This window comes from Pararge aegeria, chromosome 16 (assembly GCF_905163445.1).
Source record: "Pararge aegeria chromosome 16, ilParAegt1.1, whole genome shotgun sequence".
In the NCBI taxonomy this organism is placed as follows: domain Eukaryota; kingdom Metazoa; phylum Arthropoda; class Insecta; order Lepidoptera; family Nymphalidae; genus Pararge; species Pararge aegeria.
Window position 1 is genome coordinate 13,604,466 of NC_053195.1, and position 21,008 is coordinate 13,625,473.

The window sequence follows — 21,008 nt, forward strand, 5'->3', positions numbered from 1 at the left end:
GTTTAAGGTTAGAGATTTATTTAGGTTTGATAATATATACTTTAAAATAATTATTGGCAAGCCGTGTGTATATGAAATAACTCAAATCGAAAGAACTAAATAAAAATATGATCATAATTTAACTCATTTTAAAGCCAAACTAATCGCTAGAAACGGAAATTATCTACTTAATAAAACTCAACTGAATGACGGATTTTGTTAATGGATTTCGCACACCATATCGATTCAACATCGTCTCAACACTGACTCAACATCGTCTCAACTCCGACTTAATAACGTCTCAAAACTGAGTCAACAATATTGTGGTCACTCATATTAATAAAATAAATGAGAGCTTTTATTATATGTGTCCAAATTGTAAGCGGAGACCATAAACCAGTGTGGGTAAAAGCATGAATTTTTTTATATAATGTAGATGGAGTCAAAATAAAAGATTTTTTGAGAATCCATCCCCAATTCGTTGAAATTATAGGTCAAAGTTTTTGGAAATAAATTAATGAAATAGATTTTTATCCAACTTATATATAAGGTACTTAAACAAAAAAACAATAATTATATTATGAAAATCAATTTAAAAAAATATATTTTCATTTTATATTATGCCTATATACCCAAAGCAGAACATAGTTAATAACTTATAGATCATAAAACCCTCGTATGTCTTTTCCATTTATTGAAACAGTACTCCTTATAGCTCTAAATTTCCATGAAAGCTTTATTTGCTTAAATAGTTAAGAGTTTAAAAAAATAAGTATTATTCTCGTAGAAACGCAAAAAAGTAACGCGTTTTGAGAGGCGCTTCGTATACAATCAATAACTCCCGGGGTTTACTTAAATATAAATATATTCAATAAAACCACGGTAAAGGTGTGCATTCAGAGCAATCTATAAATTATCAGAACATAAAATGAATCTAAACAACAATTTTTTAAGAAATGTGTATTTTTACTTTAAATATTATATGTAATATAATTATTTGCAACAAAGCATCGATTTTTAGTCTGCCTGTCTTACCTGTGTTATTTAATGTAAAGAATCTTTTTCTTAGCATTTAGTGAAGTATGTTTTAAAATTGAGAAAAAATATCATTACCCTTATTGGATATTGGATAGAAGCAGGCGTTACTTTGCGGAAATCCATGATATATTATCAATTATCCATGATATATTATTTATAATTAAGCTTAATTTGCTATACTCCGCGAAAACCAGGAGAATCTGTGTGGTGTAATTTATAATTTCTTCAATCCTTATACTCCACACCAAACAGATCTTCGGCAATGTACCCTCTACGCACGTTTCGCTCCGAAACCGGAGCATCCTCAGGAGATGTTGACTTAACAATGAATATTTGTTTTTTACTTAACAAGTATCACGGAGTATAGCAAATTAAGCTTAATTTTGATAATATATCATTACCCTTACTAAAATTATAAATGACAAGTTTGTTTGTGAAAATGTCCTTCAGACACACAACGACGGGATTTTTTTTATGAGATAATTTATGGGCAGGTGAGTAACATAGGTTACTTTATAACATAAGTAATAGAGACACATTGTATGCAAGAATAGAGGCTTTTTCTTTATTTTTAACTAAAATGTTCCTACACACTAAAAGTAGAGAGAGGTTAGAATTAACGAAGTATAATTATTGTTTCATCCTTGTTCACCCAGGGCAAAGTCTGAATTAAGACATCGTACATCTCCATTCTTTATATTTCCATCCCCCACAATTTCTTATTTTACCATTCCAGATATTCAAATATATTAAATATCACACACCTTCTATCAAAAGCTACAATCACTTTCGTATCACTTCACATTCCTGTACCCAACATTTCCCTACTTGCATATTCATTCTCATTACAATATATTGTCATTTAAGCCAAAAAATGCCCTAAAAAATTAAGCTATATGTAGTCAGACTACATTTTCCTATCGCCGAGATCACTATAAATAGTGAAAAATTTAAAATTTCAAATTATAGTACAAGAAATCGACCATCAAAAATAGTACCCGCTTTCGTCCATTTATTCTTACCAGCCATAAGATGCTAGCAATTTTTTTTGTTACTTTCGGTAAAGTATGTTAAAAATGACTGAAAACACACATACATAGAATGATCTTTTGTATTTTATTGTTTTTTTATTAAAACACTTGTTTTTTAAACATATATTACACTAAAAAGTAGAAAAAAAATTGTTTACACTGTATAAGATATATGTACAGATAGGTAAGAAACAATGGAGTATGTATGTAAACTTCATACACAATTTAAAATTTTACTTGGGTAAATTGTTATCTAGACGCAACAGCCCTTTGTGCTAGTTTGGACTATATCAAAGAGTTCTGGATATCACAAACAATTATATAGTCTCAAATAGTATTACTTCCAATAGATCAAACAATATTATTAACCATGCTTTTTAATATCTTAATTTTTATTTATGACTTTGCAAACAACAATACGTTTGTGTCTATTCCATCATTTATTCTTGACAGTAGTTTCTTAAAATAAAAGTGATTCAATGATCTCTTTTATCTTGGTTAAAAACATTACGAGAACTCAGGAAAAACAACAAAATAGAACAAGAATAAAGGCCCGCGCATACCATATCGACTCAACATTGACGCGACTCAAATTAAATTATCGAAATTTGCATTTTATGTATTATATAATATTATTTTACTCAATGTATGACGCGTGGGTAATCTAGCATGAGTAATGTTTGATTACCCATGTGACGTGTCGTACACTTATTGTATACTACTAGAACAAACATTTCAAAAGTTTACTTTAAATCACATGATATAAAGCTCAAAATTGTATGCTTTAATTGAGTCGAATCAATGTTGAGTTGATATTGTGAGCCTTAGCTAGAGTGAACAAGTGATCAGTGATGACTATCACTATTAACATGATAAAACTAAAATAAATAACTTTAATAACATTCCTCACTTGAGATAACAGCAATCTTAGCTATATACATTTGAATACTTAGCATCATTACGTAGAACTATTCATTAGATAACTGTTATGACTCGATTACTCACAGTTCCCGACTAAATTACAAGCGTGGTATGAAGGCTGACAGTTTTCATTTTTTTCTTGTTTTTTTTAGTAAACAAAAATCACCTTATGTCAAGTCGCTGAATTGAGCGAGCGCGGTTTTCACCCTGAAAAAGAAATTTCTAATATAGTAAGTATATAATAAAATATAAGGCTTGATAAAATAAATGTTAAGATTAGGTATAAACGTATACTTGACGTTTCATAAGTGCTCATAAAGTAGTCCTACTTTAAATACATGACTTTTTAACTTTCACGCGATCAAATAAGGCACTCTGATTGAAAACCATTTTCTTTTACTATCTTTTGCACATAATATATTTTTTTTTGTTTCAAAAAAAAATATATTATGTGCAAAAGAAATCAAAATTCATTTATTTCAAGTAGGTATAATACAGGCACTTTTGAAACGTCAAGTCTGGCTGAGTGCAGTGACCCTACCACCGGTTCGGAAGGCAGATTCTACCGAGAAGAGCCGGCAAGAAACTTAGTGGTTGCTCTTTTCCAACATCAACATTTACAATCATTTTTCTATCTTGCGGGAGATGAGAGCGAGGGGGTTGCTTCCAATCTACCTTGTCATTAAGGAATTCATCATATGTATAGTAACCTCGCTGTATTTTGGATGTGTTTCTACACATCTAATACAGCAGTTAAAGCGCCACCTAGTTACAATTTTGGGAAACCGTACTGTCACTAGATGGCGTTCTTTCGATAATAAGAGATTCTACCGATAAGAAGCCGGCAAGAAACTCAGCAGTTGCTCTTTTCCAATCGAACTCACTTCTCGTGGAGATGGTGCGCGTCATGCCTCGCTCGCAACAGCTTTAATGCGCGCAGTACGCCGAGGTCCGCGAGGCGCGCCTGCCTCGCCGCCGCGCCTGCCTCGCCTCGCCACACCAAGTTACCCGCCACAAACAACGCCGCCTCTTGCAACTTGCTCTCCGGATGCGCCTGCGTACAACCCCACATTTAAATGCACTTCTTATATCCGTCTTCACTAAGGTTTCACTAGGAATCGCCTTAATCGGATGCCTTGTGATTTAGGTGATTCCTAGAGAAAAAGAGGTTTCACGAACTCTTTGTCGGCCGATTGGTGCAGTGGGCAGCTACCCTGCTTGCAAAGTCCAAAGCTGTGGGTCCGATTCCCACAACTGGAATAAATTTTGTGTGATGAACATTAATGTTTTTCAGTGTCTGGGTGTTATCTGTATAGTATAAGTATTTATTTATTTTTTATGAATGTTATATTTTAATGATTTATTATCCTATTCAGGTCTAAGAGTAATCAAAAAAATTAAATATCATAAAAATTGGTCCAGCCGTTCTTGAGTTATAAATGGTGTAACTAACACAACTTTCTTTTATATATATCTTTTATTATTTTATTTTATATATATATATATATATAAAAATGTTGTGTTCATATGTTATAGGAACTAAAATATACATTTTAGTACCTATAACATATGGCGATGTGTGTATTGTCGTTGTATATTTATTTCGTTATTTATTTTTGTGATGACAAACTAATTTAGGCGCCGTATTAATTAAGACACCGAATCGGCAGATCGTAAAGTTAAGGGAACTCATAAACTGACACTTGAAATATTAAAAAATATATAAAACTCCTTACACTAGACGTTACTTGCGTTGCCTTATTCGACGTTAGTGAAAACGGGCATTAGTCATGCGACTATTTTGTTCATAAGTTTAAAAATTCAGTAACTCTACGCATTGGCGTGTACTAACCCCGTCCATTAAATGTCCAAAGTTCTCTTATGCTAGTTTTTAGTCACTCTGTAAAATTTGTATGTAAATAAATAAATACATAAATAAATATACTACGACAATATCAGCCATCTAGTCCCAAAGTAAGCGTAGCTTGTGTTATGGGTACTAAGATGACTGATAAATATTTTTTATGAATAATATACATAAATACTTATAATATATAGATTAACACCCATACATTCATGTTCATCACACAAATATTGTCCAGTTGTGGGAATCGAACCCACGGCCTTGGACTCAGAAAGCAGGATCGCTGCCCACTGTGCCAATCGGCCGTCATAATCGGCCCAATATATTTATAATTCAATTTAACAAAATTAAGCTTTATCCTATTATGATTTATAATTAAAAAAATCTTTGAATTATAACACTAACAAAAGACCCCACTCCATTACGAACTCCTTATTTAATACTAAGATTTATAAAAAGTATAGTGCTATATTTATATAATGTTTCTTTTTTGACAATCACCTTTGTGGATCTGACAAGTATACGTGACTGGCGAAATACAACGTGCCGATTTGGCACACCTAACAGCCAAAAAAAAGCAAGAAGAAGAAGGCGTGTACTAAACAGACCCACATTTAAATGCTCGCCTTATTCATTTAATACCTTTTGTTTTTTTTTCACGTCGATGTCACAATGCCGCCATTTTTATTGATGCACTAAAATTCGTCAATTTGTTCGCTTCAAACACTTACCAAATAATCAACAAGCTTCCTCAACACGTCCTCGTTCGCCATAATGAGATCCTTCGCTTTCTCGCCATCACCAATGTTGCCCAGAATACAGAGCGCTTGTTCCTTTACTTCGGCGGGGTATGAACCTTCTAACACCACTATCACTGCCTGGGGACAAATAGAGTTTATTTACTTTTCATCACACTTGCGCGTCACTAGGACCTTTTTGCATCGAAACAAGCTTCATAATCCTAGATTATGACACGCGTGTTTTTATGTTTACAGTACTTGCGCTTTATTTATGACGTCCAGATTAAGTAAAGTTTGTATCTCACTGCAGGTTAACTGTATGAAGATAGTCCATTTTTAATTCAACCCGGATTTGTACAGTAAGGAAGTTTGTTCTCACGGGGTTTTGTAAAAAACCGTAAATAACGCAGACGAAGAACGCGGGCATCAGCTTTTTATCTTTATATATATATTTCTTTTGAGCGTGTGTATGTCACCGAACTCCTCCTAGACGGCTGGACCGATTTGAATGAATTTTTCGGTATGCGTTTGGGTGGCACCCTGGATGGTTTAGATTCACAAATCAGCCCGACAGTTGGCGCTGGGGTCAGCTAGTATACAAATAGATTGCTGTTATCTCGAGCTAGTAACGTTATTAAATTATTATTTTTTAGTTTCATCATGTTAATAGTGATAGTCATCAATTGTTCAATCATGCTTAAGGCTTTAGCACACCATACCCGACTCAACACAGACTCGATTCAAATATAAGCATTGAAATGTTACCTCTATATCATGCGATTTAAAGTTTAAGTTATTTTTAACCCCACATAGCGGACCCTTCGCGTCGTTAAGCCCATAATGAGAGACCATGTTGCAGAGCCATGTCAGCACTGGCAACACGCATTAGTGCACACTTCTAAAACTATCGCTCTTAACGAAACGTAAGTATTCATACTTTTTTGGTCCTTCGAGCCGGATGAGCTATAATTTAGTACATACCTGCATAACTTGTGAGGAATATTCAGCCATTATAGCGTCGATGTGATTCCTCGTCGAGAGCAAGTTCCTTAGCAAGCCCAGTGTCTTCATGATAACGCGCGTATCACCATCTCCAAGTAGGCGAAACATCTGCTCGGTGCCCAGACAGCATAGGATACGCTGCTTTACCTTTTGTTCTGCCTGTAATGTTTTGTTAATTTATAACAATGAAATAGTTATACCCATTTTCACTAAAACTAGGAATCGCCTTAATCAGATGCCTAGTGATTTAGGTGAAAAACGTTTTACTCTATGGCCATGTCAAACGGCGTTAGGTGCAGTCTAAATTTACAGACCGTTTCGGTCGATCGTAAAGTTTAGGGGACTTGTAAACTGACACTTGCCAGATGAAAAAAATCATTGTTTTTTTTGTTTAGCGATATGGCAGTTATATTACAACAAAAACCTAATCAGTTTCTACAGGGCATCGTACCGTAACGCTAAATCGCATCTTGATCGGTAGTTTAGTAACTAGCCAAGGACAAAGCCCCACCAAACCGAATGGACAGTATTAAGAAATTGATGAATTCCCAAATTTCCCTTGGCGGGGATCAAACCCGGACCGTTTCACTTAAACGACAATGCTCACCACGTCTCCAATATTTTAGTGCATGGATTTCGCAAATTTCTCAATCTATTAAGACAACAAATAAATAATAATCATTCTATTTTGGGTTCAGATGAAAACTGAGCTAGTTACTTTCATTTATCTTTCACGATTTGCCAGTATGAAATTCATCAATTGTTAAATAAACTTTAAAAAAAGGGAATAGAGGATGGTTTAAAATGTTTTAATTTACCTGAAAAGCCATATTCATGAGTGCCCAAATTCCATTTAATCTTAGTGCCGCTTCAGGCCTCTTTGTTAAATTACATAGCATTTCTACAGCGCCTGTAAACATAAAATAATACTTTTCAAGTAGTGGCGTGCACTTCTTACATGCACAAAATCAATGCCTGCTCTAAAAATTTTGTATAATTGGTATTAGAGTATCTAAGTCATAATAACATTAACTTTGGAGTTGATACAGAAGTTACAAGTCTAGCTATCCGCCTTTTAAAATGAGATCAAGAACAAATAACATAAGGTTAATTTTACTTTGACCTACTTATTACCTCTGTAGTTGATACAATCTTTGCTATTCTAGCTATACACCCTTTATAATGAGATCAAGAACAAATGACATAAGGTTCATTTTACTTTGACGCTACATTGTTTATGGTACCCACAAATCATGTACCCCTGGTCCATAGTTTGTATTGGAGTGTCTAAGTCATCCTAAATTGGAACAATGGAGTTGATACAATGTTGCAAGTCTAACTATCCACCTTTTAAAATGAGATCAAGAACGAATAAAATAAAGTTCATTTTGCTTTGTCCTACTTGTTACCTTTGTAGTTGATACAGTAGTTACAGGTGTAGCTATCCACCTGTTATAATAAGGGAACCGCACGTGGCTCCTAACAATACAAATCAAACCTTGGTCTAACATGGGTTCTTTGGCTGGAGAGAACTCTAGCAGCAGATTGCAGAGCGTTGATGAGCCGACTGTTAGCAGTTCTGTGCCGGGGGACTCGTTCAACAGCTGCATGAGAGGCCTCCAAACTGCATGGTCCTATAGAACAATACACAATAGTGTGAACTTAACCTTATACACCGCATTAATCGATCAACAAGATATACTATTCTTAAAGATAATCATCGAGATACAGAAAATTTAATTCGATCACTGCAGTGATAGTAGCGGTACAATAATTACTAAAAATGCGATAGTTATGAATGAATGATTCAATGAATGCAAGATCGAATGAACAAATAAATAAATATGTATAATACGAAAATACGAACAACACCATTTAGCCAAAGCAAGCATACCTTGTGTCATAAGTACTGAAATAACTGATGAAGAATTTTTATAACATATATTAATACTTATTATATATTATATTAAAACACCCAGACACTTAATTCATTCACGTTCATCACACAAACATTTATACAGTTGTAGGATTCGAACCCATAGCCTTCACAGAAAGCAGGGTCACTGCCCACTGCGCCACTCGGCCATCAAAATGAATAAATAAACTTTTACACACAATAGAAATATGAATACCTACAAGTAAATAAAATATGAGTTATTGTTAGTTATAAATACCTGAAATGTTGTCCGTAACTGCTGAACTGACCTTGACAGTGAATGCAAGCATCTAACTGCTGCTAACCTCACCTAAAAACAAACAATCACTTATTGATCACGTATCACGTCATAATACTGTTAAGAACCTTATTACTAGCACCGTAAAGTTCATAATCGCGCGTGACAACATAACGTGTGGGTATTTAAGCGATCAACTGAGAATTCTAGTGACCCCCACTACTATTCGAGACTAAGATTGGAAGATTGTTCTGGAACTTTGTACTGAAAATTGATTGATCTTCATATTCCAAACTTCGAACCTTATTAACAATAGGAAACAATAACTCCGCCGACATAGCATATAAGTAATGATCTGTTTTGTGTTTTAAATAAATAAATAATAGTGGAATAAAACAAACTAAAATTTAAAATAACACAGCATTTTATTTTTCTTTTTTATTGAATGCCTGATGTTAAATGATGATGTAGCCTAAGGTTGAGGTGGCTTGCCTGGAAGATGCCTATTCACTCTTGATTTGAAAGTACTCATATGGTTGGTATTGCGGAAGCTGGAAGGGAATTCCAGATCCTTGCGGTGCTAATCAGAAACGAAGATGCAAAGCGCTTCATACGCGGTATATCAAATCCTCAGATCCTTACGGTGCTTCGCGGTTCGATTGTAAAGAAAAATGCATATTTCTGTAACACCTATTATTTCACCGGAAACGTCTGAGCTATCGTCAGCTCGGTCAATTAAAATGGAGTAAAATGTAAGGTTAAATTAATTTATGAATCTTACAGATGGTTCAGAGTTGTTCATGCCATTGACCACGTGCACCATGAGGCCGTGGGTCTCAATAATCCTCTTCCTGATATCTTCGTCGTTAGCCCCGAGGGAGGCGAAACACTTGAAAGCACCCTGCTTCGCTGCTGGGGACGGGCAGTTCACTATTTCTGCCAATGAACTCATCAGGTGATTGGATATCGCTGCTAGCCTTTGGAGGGCTGTATCCACCTGGAAAGGTACAGCATACACTTTTCATCATCATCATCATCATCATCCGCAACTTATTAACGTCCCATCATAGGAGAGACGGCTTTAGAGCATAAACCCACCACTCTGCTCCAATGCTGGTTGGTGGGCTATAACGACTATTACAAATTAGTGATTATAACCGGTACCGACTGTTAAACATACCTCGGAGAGCACGTTCAGCACCGCCCATTTCCTAACTCCGGGTTGATACTAAAAAATCTTAATATATATCTATCTATAATCTTAATATAATCTTAATATATAATACCTTACAATTTGTGCCCACACCCGGGATTCGGACATAGAGATTAGTAGCTAAACGTACTTACAACTAGACCAACGAGGCAGTTAAAATCCATATTATCCAGTCGACTGTATGACGCAGTGGGCAGCGACCCTCCGAGTCCAAAGCCGTGGGTTAAATTAATTTATATAAAATATTAAATTTGATATAAACAATATTGGAATCCTGTTTTTATTTAAAAGTACCTGACCGGCCAGTTTCACTTAGTGTTTTTTGTTATATAGTGTATAGAATACATTTATTTAAAGCAAAACTTTACTTTTAATATTAATTGCAGGCATATATATACACCCACCGTACGTTTTCGGACACAGAACTGAAGTTTGTATTCCATGCATTGCGAATTTGTTCCTCTCCTTAAAGCTGATTTGCTTTGTCCGTCTTTACATACGAAATTTCACATTCATATATAATTGTTCTTATGTAACACAACAGTAAGTTTAGGTTTTGACGACCTCCCCGGCGCTACGGTGATCGCTGTGAAATTAAGTAGGAGGTCCCGGGTTCAATTCCCGCCGGGGCCAATTTGGGAATCTATAACTTCTGGTAGTCTGGTCGGAGGGACAAAGACGTGCCGCTAAGCGATTAAGTGTTCCGGTGCAATGTCGCGTTGAAACCGATTAGCGGAATGACTACCTTACTCCATAATAGATTAGCCCGCTACCATCTTAGACTCAGTGGGGTGCATAGCACTTGGACCCAGGGTATGCACAAGGTGTTCAGCACAAACATAAAGTAAAATTTAAATTTAGATTTTAGATATGTCGGTTTATAATCAAATTACTTTACGAAAGTTATATTTTTGATTGATTTAATACTATCGTATATCTACTGCTAATTGAATAAAATTACATACCCTGATTTACGTCACAAAATTATGACACACCATTCGGCAGCATTTTCTAAGCACACTGATGATGATAATATTTTTCCAACATATCATGTTTTTAGCGTCTTTAAGAAATTTTTTAAGATCACAATATCCTTTATCATTCCACACTTTACGTATATTGAACAATAAAACGAAAGGAAAGCAAAATAATCGATTGGTATGTACAAAGCCGCTTAGCCAAGAAAAGTTTTCGTAATATTTATTATTAAACATACGTGTTACTTTATCACCTTTTTTTGGGATATTTGTAACATTGGTACACTCCTTCCTTTGCGAATGATTTTTAATTTTACGATATAGGCATAGAAATTAAAGTTTTCTCTAAGTACTTTTTCCAGGCACACTGAACCCAAACAAAGACCGCACGAATATGCTTTCATTATAAAATGAATGAATAAACTATAAATTAACCTTAACACATTAAACTATCACTACTCAAATTTTTATAAGTTACTGAATTTATGCACTTGAATCGTTTATTTATCACCAACGCCATACAGCATTGTTCGAAGGTAAACAAAGATGGCGATTGAATATGCTAATGATAATATTGCAATCGAAATTAGTCAAAATAGTCTTTAATTTTTTGTAAGTATGGGTAAGCACGCTATTTTATTTTGATATGTAAACAATAAATAGAAACCATATTTATTATTAACTCTCTCACTTTCCAATGATTCCTGGAAAACCTAAATTATTCATTTTTCAAAATTTAGACAGCGTTTGGTTTCATAGATTATTTTCAAAACGAAAGACTAATTCGATAATATTAGTTCCTTAATTTTCTTAAAAGACACTAAAAGGTATTTACATTTGTGAATAATGTTTTTAATTCTAAAAAAAAGAATAATGACCGTTAACAACAATAACAAACCAAGCAAATCATTTTATTCATAAAAAAATCAAACACGTAATTGATTATCCACTTCCGTAAGCAGTGCTTATAGACACCCATACTTAAAGAATTTATGAATGAAACTGTTCACACAAGACCGATGCTAATCTTGTAAGTACAAGCGCACGATTATAACATTACACGACACACACTACTAACTGGCACGCACACATCTAGCAGAACGATTATTTCTTTGGGCGTGCTTATTTTATTTGATATTTCTATGCAACAGTAGAGGGTGTCATATGTCGAGTGATTCATAGTAATTGATTTACCCTGCAATCGATAACATGAGATTTAAATAATAATATAGGTATTTTTACGTGTTTTAAAAGGTAAATGTTTAGCGTTTACGGTTAATAATTAAAATACGAAGTAGAAGATTTTATTTTGTACGCTATATACCTCTGGCGCGCTGGTTGCTCTGTCGCCTGTCTAGCGACAATTGACCTAGAAGTTTGGCCGCTCATTACTAGATGGCGTTTTCATATATTTTTTACTTAGTGTTTTTTTAATTACAAAACTTTAATGGTCCTATCTGAAGGCTCTTTAAGACCCCGAGGGTAGGGTATGCACTGCTTATTTGCATATATGCAATGCACGCCACTGCTTAGACTGCATCATCACTTACCATCGGGGTTCGAAACCCCTAAATTTAAGCCGCATTAGGGGTGAGGGTATTTCATAACAATTGCTACTAACCTCTGCTAGGTATGCTAGCGTTTCTGCAGCTGTTGCTCTTATGTCTTCAGGCATTTCCTTTGTACAAAGTCTGGCCAGGCAGGGCAGTGCTCCGAAAACCACTCTAGAACAACAATAGGTCTATCAGAAAAAAGGATCAGGAGTTATTTCCGCGCCTAAAAAGACACTTCAACAATTCCTACTATAGTTCTTGCTAAAAATGGTACTACTATAAACGCATTAAACACCAGCACGGCTAGAATGGGCAGGAGACAATTATATCCCTGGGGAAAGGATAAAAATGTATCTTCAACCACAGCTGTATCAACTCTCCGAGCACTGGCGCACAAGTGGAGTCCCGGCGTGACCACGATCCATGCAACTGGGTCGAAATATCGACAGATTCAAAAAATTATCGTGGTCTGTACCCGTTGAACTATACTTAAGAAGTGGAAACCATATCCAAATAATATATGTGTAATAATAAACAGGGGTAAACTTATCCTATTCCATGTTCCCGTGCTTAACCGTGGACACGTTAATTATATCCCCTTGTCAGGAGATATAATCGGGGGATATAATTTTGGTCACCTGTCTGTGCTAGCCCAGCTGGGTGGATTGTGTTTGTGTAAAATTTAAATTGAGAGAGAAATAAACAAGTTGAATATGCACCAACTATACAGGCTTACCTACTATAAGGACAACCAAGAGAGATTTTATTTATAGTAAAATTGATTAAATTTTTTTTAATTTTCTTATTACTACTTTCCGACAATGTAATAGCAGATTTGGGGCCCTGAAATAAATTTATTATTACTGGTTTTATTTATACTCTTCATTTGTACCCTTACAAAGTTAGAAGAGGAAGGATAAATAAAGGAAGAATAGAAGATTTTAGTAGAACTCTGCCAGGCAACCTTAGGATATGGACAACATAAGCAAGAACAAGTAGGTGATAAAAAAAAATTATAAACCTAAATTAAAATAACAACATACGAATATATGAACAAAAATTGCACAAATAAGAACACATATTAATATATATATTAAAATAATAAACTTATATTTATTTTATCAAACCATAAATACAAAAGAATAAATAAATATATAAATAAACAAATAAAAGTTGTCTCTCACAAGATTATAAGATTTTACAACTTTTTACAATATATCAAGCGATTTTGCTTGGTGTATGTTTATGAGTGTATTGAGTTTTACAACACAATAGTCTGTACCTGTTGTCATCAGAGGCCAAAGCGCCAGCTCTGTGGATGAAGGTGAGACATCTGGCGGCACCCATCGCGACAGGCAACGGTTTGTCTCGCGACACAAGCACTGTTAGCAATTCCGGTATTGTTTTTTCACCATGCCTAAAAATTAAACAAAGATTTTAAACACGATGAAAACAAACTTTTACAGTGCTCTCTGGTAAACTGTAAGAGGTATATAATCTACATAAATCAAATGATTGAGCCTAAACACACTATATCTATATGTTGAGGAACTGGGTATTTTGTAAAGTCAAAGTTACAGAAACCATTCAAGGTTTTTGATTTATTTGGAGTACTTCATTTCAAATTGATTGTACAAGTGGGAACCTTAATATACTAAACTCAATTTTTAATTATACAAAAGATTTTTTTACTCATCTTTTCTCCTAGAAAATACAAAAACCAAATTCATCTCTATGTCTTACTGTTAAACATTGCAGGTTAAGCAAAATTCATAAGAGACACAGAAAAACTAGCCAATAGAGTTGTATAATATTGACATTCCATTTAAAATGATGGATTCAAGCAAATGTAGGCATGACTTTATTTCACATCAAACCTTGCATTAAAGGATAGATCCATAATAACTAACTAAAAACAAAGAAAACACATTCTTATTGCTCCATTCATTTGGATACAATAAATAACACTATGAGTGGTTACATTATAGTTAGAAGTGATCTTAATATTTTATCTATATATATATAAAAGGCAAATGTGACTGACTGACTGATCTATCAACGCACAAATCTAACCACTTGACGGTTCGGGCTGAAATTAAACGATTAAAAATTAAGAAATACATGTTTGACAAATTTTAAAAAATTCCAACTCCAAAGGCATCGAATAGGGGATGAAAATTTGAAAGAGTCTGATTTTTAAGTAATTTACGTTCATATTTTTCTATTAGCAACAAGACTTTTTTAAACCTTTGTAGTTAAAATTTACCAAATCAAAAATTTTACTTAACATGAGCGAAGACGCGGGAAATAGCTAGTTATTTCATATAGAACATCCAACTTACCTAGTGTTGATTGCGACTTGAGACACATTGGCATTTTCGAAGCACATAGCAGCAAGTAAATCCAAAGCCGGTAGAGCCCTGGCTAAAGGTGGTGATGTAAACCCCCTGGTAGCTAACAGTGCAGCGATCGCCGCACATGCACCAGCTACACATAATGCTTCTTGTTCTATTGGACCTCCACACCATATAGATAATATGCGTACAACGCAAGCGCGTGATGTGGATGAACCTTCTCTGGCTATTTCTGAAAACAACATATATCTATATATATAAAAGCGAAAGTGTGTGGGTATGTTCCGTATAGGCTCCGAAACGGCTGGACCAATTTCAATGAAACTTTCAGGGAATCTCCGGATTGACCTGGCGAGTAATCCTGTAAAGTTTGGTGACGATCGGAGCAATCCTATTTTTGAACTGTCAAACTGTCAAATACAGCTTTTATTTACTATGATGATATTCTCTCCCAAAGTCCCCCGTCCTTTGAGTGTGTTAAATGTTTTTTAATGTTTGTTTTCAGTCCTTATTGTAGATTTTTATGTAAATATATAGGAAGTAATAAAATTAAAGTATAATGTACAAAAAATATCCGTGTTAGATATATATGCATGTGTTGTCTGTGCTGCCTTAGGTTAAAGAGCTAACTAGCTAATAACAACTATTTCTTGGTACAAATTCAAAATTAACTTTTCATTAGTTTCACCGATCAATCTCCTTCGTGCCTTCTTCATCTACAAGACACTGGCGAAGTACCTTGTGCCCAGTTGGCACAGACAAAAGCCATAAACAAGAATTGAATTGAATGATGATATTCTATTGTACTGTACTGGGTGTACATGGGTGTAGATAATGATCTTCACCCGCTCGAGAAGAGAATAGAAGAGAATGAATACAGAGAAAACAATAAATGATTTAATATATTATGAGACTTAAATTAAAAATTTAATGAAGTAAGTTTATTGTTTGAATAAAATAAAGCAAAATCTAGCCCGGCGAAGCAGGCTGGGTACACTAGTATGTTATAAAAATAAAAATGATTCACCATGTAAAGCTTATACTGTAACGACAATCATCGTCACCATCATAAATAGCCAACCAACATTGCAGTTCTAAGCACAGGCTTCTTTAAAATGTTTTCTAAAAGGACATGAGGAATTCAGACACACTCAGGCATGCTTCGCTAATAATATCAAAACATGAATGACTGAGGTTTTATGATTAAATAAAAATGATCTATAAAAATAAGAGATAAATTATTTGTAAATTAATTGATCATTATATTAGATAGCATTCAAGATGAGAAGAGAATGTTTTGAATATTTGTTCCTTGTTCCCGCATAAATGGCTTACAAGCTTTGAATTAAATTTAAAACAGATAAAACATGACTTTCTTACAACAATAAGAACTTTTTATTTAAGAATATTCAAGGATGTGGATACCTAGATTGATAGTAACTCAACTTACGTGTCAGCCTTGTCAAGAATCGCATATCAGCTGGTAGTGCAGCAATGGGTGCGGGTGGATGTTGAAAAATACTTCTCAGAGCACACAAGCATGCTTCGGCTAAACGTAACCCTGTTGGCACAACTTTGAGTAACTCCACTAGTACCAATGTTGTACCATGTCCTACTAGAGAAGCTACATTTTCTGGAGTGCCCTTTGCTAAAGATCCTAAAGAATTAAAAAAAAGTATTAAAAAAAAGTACTTGTAATTTGTGAGCAAACTATTTTCATTTAAGATTATTCTGTAAGAATGTCTCTGATAGTTTACATTAAAAATAAGCTTCAATGAACATCCTACCATAGTATAAAGAATTACATAATCAATAATGAGCTTAGCTGTAAATAATTGCTCTAACTGGGTTGCTCTTAAATAGTTTAAAATTACAATGCTAAGCTTGCTAAGCTTTACCCGGCTAAGTTTGTTGTGGGCTCTTCTTAGACCAGGGCGCGATTGGAACCCTTGTAGCTTTAGGTTTAAGTTCGCAAACAAAGTTATCATCATCCCCTTACAATTATGTAAACATATATGTACGAACGCTTCATAAGTGCCTGTGATAGGCCTACATGAATAAAGAAATTTTGATTTTTTTTTTAATGTGGGGTTATGGAATTTTTCTGATAAGGACTCATTACAGAATCCTCATGGCATAAGTCTTAAGCTTAAGAAAGTAGTTATCACCTAGTGGTTGAAAAGTTTGTTGATGCATCAATGAAGCCTTATAGGCAACTTTGTTACACCAAATCGGTTATTACTGGAAAACACAAATAAAATTACATTTTCTAAAAATGAATCCTAGCTAGAAATTTAAATAACTATATAACCTATGTCTAACATTACATATGGGTTAAACCTACCTTTACATATGTATATACATATGTGTCTATAATATGAAGACTATAGCATAGTTAATTTTAATATATTAATCATGAAACATAGTTATAAAATTAGATGAAAACAAGTAAGTATTTGGCATAGTCAGCATCTCTTACGCTATTTGTAGTTGGCCAAATTATTTTTTTTGTTGCCCCATTAATTTGGTTCTAAAAATATTGGTTAAATATTATAAATATTTAATATTTATTCAATAAGCATCTAGCCAGCAGCAACACATCGTCTACATTTTAGAACCTGTTTACCCTGCAAAACAATGTTATAGCAAACCAAATAGTTCAACCAAATATCCGGTTTGTTAAAAGTATAGTATTCAGTTATTCAGTGAAACAACTATTTGACACATCTCTATTAATCTTCCAACATTGTAACGGTATCACTCAGACCTATTACTTACAATGGAAGTATATGTGCTACACAACGAAAGGTTTTTGCATTTTATGTTAATATTTGTTCCAAGTACAGTATAATTTTCTTAGCCAATACCTAATGGCTATGAATAGCACGACATTGATAGCAAAGGCCAAAGGCGTACAGTACCAGTATTGTTTACCAAACACTTTGTTGTGTATAAGGAAAAGATTTTAAAATGTTACTGAATGAACCAGCAAACTCACCAATCGTAATAGTAGCTTCAAGCCTTATATTCGCATCCAGATTATCATCCGTCATTAACTGCAACAATCTTGGAACTATGCCTTGCTGTATCACGGAACTCTTTTGCCGATTGCTACCGATCACGGAATTTTTCAGTGTCACCAGTGCCTCCATCAATTTATCGGGGTCCGTGGAGTACAGCTCGTCGATGTAGGAGCGCGAACTCTCAATATCCTTTCGGCAAAACTTTATAGGTTATAGGGCCCGTAAAAATAAGAGTTCTAAACATTAACAAAAGGAGGGCAAATCATTTTCTCTTACCATAAACACTGTTAGCTGCTGCATCCTTTGTGATATCTACGCAGCACAGTTGTTAAAAATATAACTGAAGTCGGAACTGAAATTATTTTTCTGAATTCTGAAACCGATTGGAGAATACGCTGTCGATTTGACAGTTGACAATCACAGATAACAAGTCTTTTTGTAGTGTCAAAATTAATAACTTTATATTCTATCAGTTGAACTAGGAACTTTGGAATTTGTTGGGAAGTATACATCTATCTAGGATAACTTTTACCAAACAAGTGTACTATACGGCTCTCTTAACCTTTGAGACTTATTGTAGTAGGGCTAATTTCAATACTGTTACCTACTGATTATAAAAACCCATTACCGACTCTTATACTACGGCACAGGCCTCCTCTCAGAATCAGATGGGTTTGGGCCGCAGTCCAGCACACTAGGCAAGTGCGGATTGGTTTTGGTAGACTTCACACGCCTTTAAGAATGTTATGGAGAACTCTCAGGCATGCGGGTTTTCTCACGATGTTTTCCTTTGTCGTTATCAAAACAAGGGATATTTTATTTATTTTTAATTAAAAACACACATAACTCTGAAAAGTTAAGCAACGTGACATTACCTAAGTTACGGCCCTAAATTAGTGAAGTGTAATTACAGTTAGGCAGTTAGAAACCCTTAATAGGGAGAACGACGGAGCTACACTACCCTAAGTTCTAAATAGTGCGCTAATTAGTGTTGTGTATTCGCAGTTAAGGTGTCAGGTCGTTCATTCGCCGTGCGGCAATTGATGCGAATAGGTGCGTGTACCAAATTATTTAGTGCCAAAAAGTATATAAACACATTGTTCTTCTTCTTTTGCTTGTTTTGGCGTTTAGGTGTGCTTAATCAGCACGTTGTATTTTGCCAATGTCACGTATACTTCTAAGGTTCACAAAGGTGATTGTCAAAAAATAAACATTATATATGTGCTGTATTTATTTATACTTTTAAAAATCTTAGTATTCCAAAATAAGGAGTTCGTAATGGAATCTTTGCTTAGTGTCATAACTCAAAGATTTTTTTTTTTATATATCATAATAGGATATTTAGAGCTTAATTTTGTTACATTGAATATAATTACATACGGACGGGGAATGTTAGGAGGAAGCTTATGAAGCTTACGAAAAAGGTATATTATTAAACGTTAAAGATTTATATAAAGACATGACCTTTTTGTGGTGCAAAAGTAATGCGGAATATAAAAATAAAACCGTGTAAAATGATGGCTGTGAGGTGCTATTAAAAAATTATAAAAAAATATGTGGGCGGCCTAAAGTTGATGCTCTATTCATTGTTCTAAATATCAATGTAAAATAGTAGTTGTGAAATGGCGTTTTAACATTTTGAGACCACAGAGTCGAAGCAATATTTATTTTGACGTAATCGGAGTTTGATACTGTGGTACTAAGACAATTTACATAATTTGACACATGACAACTTATTTAGAGTAGAAAGTTTGGTATTGTTCTTCTCTTGTTGTTTCCCGTTTTCGACAAACAATTGTATTGTTTTCCGGTTTAACATAACACTTGGTATGTGTCCTGTATACTAGATTTAATTTATATCCAGTATTATGGCAGATTCAGGTGTGGATACTGGCAATGAAAGTAGCGATAATCCAGTTTTCGACCATTCTTACTGCGTGTTAGAATTTAATCCTCCAGCTATACCGATCAACCTAGCAGGTCAACCGATGCCTATAGACTTTCTAGGTGAGCCCCACGAGCATATCGGCAAGATAAAATGCTCGACAAAAGCGAGACACTGCAGATTGAAGTATCGATATGGAGGTACAATTTGTTCTTCCAGAAATAAAAAGCTTCGATTCGCTGCGTCTACTAACAACACAGAGCTCGTTGAAAAGCTTCTGCTCTCAGGGGCAGATCCAAATTGCTCAGATGAACATAAAAGAAGCCCATTGCACCTTGCAGCTTGTCGTGGCTATGTTGATGTTGTTAAAATGTTAATCAGACACGGCGCCAATCCTAATATTAAGGATACCCTTGGGAATACTCCGCTCCACCTTGCTGCTTGTACAAACCACATCCCTGTTGTTATAGAACTGCTTGATGCAGGAACAGATGTAAGTTCACACGATAAGAATGGCCGTAATCCTATCCAGCTTGCACAAAGTAAATTGAAGCTAATTCAGATGCGCCCAAGCGGTGCAGGCCACTTTGAAGAGACTAAACAGCTCATCAGTGAAATCTGTTTAGTTGTTGAGATGATGTTGAAATATATGAAGATACAAAAGGCAGATGCAGGAGAATTGGAGTCAGTGCGAGAGAGGTTAGGGAATGTTTGTACAAGGGAACAAGTTGACTCAGAAGTACAAAACCTTCTTGACAGTCTTGACTCTTTAAAACTGAGATAAACAAAGATAACATAATAGGAATTGAAGACTGTTAATATAATGATAACTGCCTAAAGAGAAGAGCTCACGATAGTTATTAAGTAATTCAATTATAAACAAAATCTGTGTCATTATTACTTTACTATATTGTTATTTTGTAGGTTAAGATTCAATTGATGAGTTCTATATCAAATCAGACAAATTTGCTGCTTATTATTAAAATAAGTAAAAAGTGCAATTGTCTTTTAATTGATTTATCAGCAAAATATTAATTATTGTTTGATTATATATTCTCAAGTAATAAATGGTTTTTCTTAAAATTTTAGAAATACAATATTAATTATATATTTTGTTATTTCCTAGTTATGCTAATTATAATTCTCTATCATCGGGATAAGTAAATATCTAATAAACACAAGTGAAATTAAATAATAAAGTTAATTTACAATCATTTATTGACAACAATGTTTTTTTTTTCATTCAAAAGTTTT

The 21,008-nt window shown here is 34.4% G+C and overlaps 2 protein-coding genes across 3 annotated transcripts; one reads left to right on the forward strand and one right to left on the reverse strand.

Annotated features, from left to right (window-relative positions):
• Window positions 1-1,410: 1,410 nt before the first annotated feature.
• Window positions 1,411-18,253, reverse strand: LOC120630495 (armadillo repeat-containing protein 8-like). 2 transcript variants are annotated; one of them, XM_039899742.1, is made up of 14 exons: window positions 18,146-18,253; window positions 17,845-18,058; window positions 16,297-16,503; window positions 14,835-15,072; window positions 13,775-13,909; window positions 12,561-12,663; window positions 9,531-9,746; window positions 8,750-8,821; window positions 8,074-8,209; window positions 7,394-7,485; window positions 6,555-6,734; window positions 5,565-5,711; window positions 3,854-4,023; window positions 1,411-3,176 (listed from the first exon to the last, which is right to left on the reverse strand). In XM_039899742.1, the coding sequence occupies exons 1-14, from the start codon at window positions 18,167-18,169 to the stop codon at window positions 3,137-3,139; spliced, it is 1,974 nt and encodes a 657-aa protein (XP_039755676.1). In that variant the 5' UTR covers window positions 18,170-18,253; the 3' UTR covers window positions 1,411-3,136. The 2 variants fall into 2 exon arrangements, with proteins under 2 accessions (XP_039755676.1, XP_039755675.1); XM_039899741.1 differs by having other exon boundaries at window positions 14,835-15,078.
• A 1,320-nt stretch (window positions 18,254-19,573) lies between these two features.
• Window positions 19,574-20,883, forward strand: LOC120630713 (ankyrin repeat domain-containing protein 54-like). The gene has a single exon (XM_039900001.1). The coding sequence runs from the start codon at window positions 19,738-19,740 to the stop codon at window positions 20,536-20,538; it is 801 nt and encodes a 266-aa protein (XP_039755935.1). The 5' UTR covers window positions 19,574-19,737; the 3' UTR covers window positions 20,539-20,883.
• Window positions 20,884-21,008: the final 125 nt, after the last annotated feature.

Coding starts and splice junctions, on each gene's coding strand:
- LOC120630713 (XM_039900001.1), top strand. CDS start 19,738: ATGGCAGATTCAGGTGTGGATACTGGCAATGAAAGTAGCGATAATCCA.
- LOC120630495 (XM_039899741.1), bottom strand. CDS start 18,169: ATGCAGCAGCTAACAGTGTTTATG. Junction 8,822..9,530: donor TGAACAACTCTGAACCATCT/GTAAGATTCATA, acceptor GTTTGTTTTTAG/GTGAGGTTAGCAGCAGTTAG. Junction 8,210..8,749: donor AGTTACGGACAACATTTCAG/GTATTTATAACT, acceptor ATTGTTCTATAG/GACCATGCAGTTTGGAGGCC.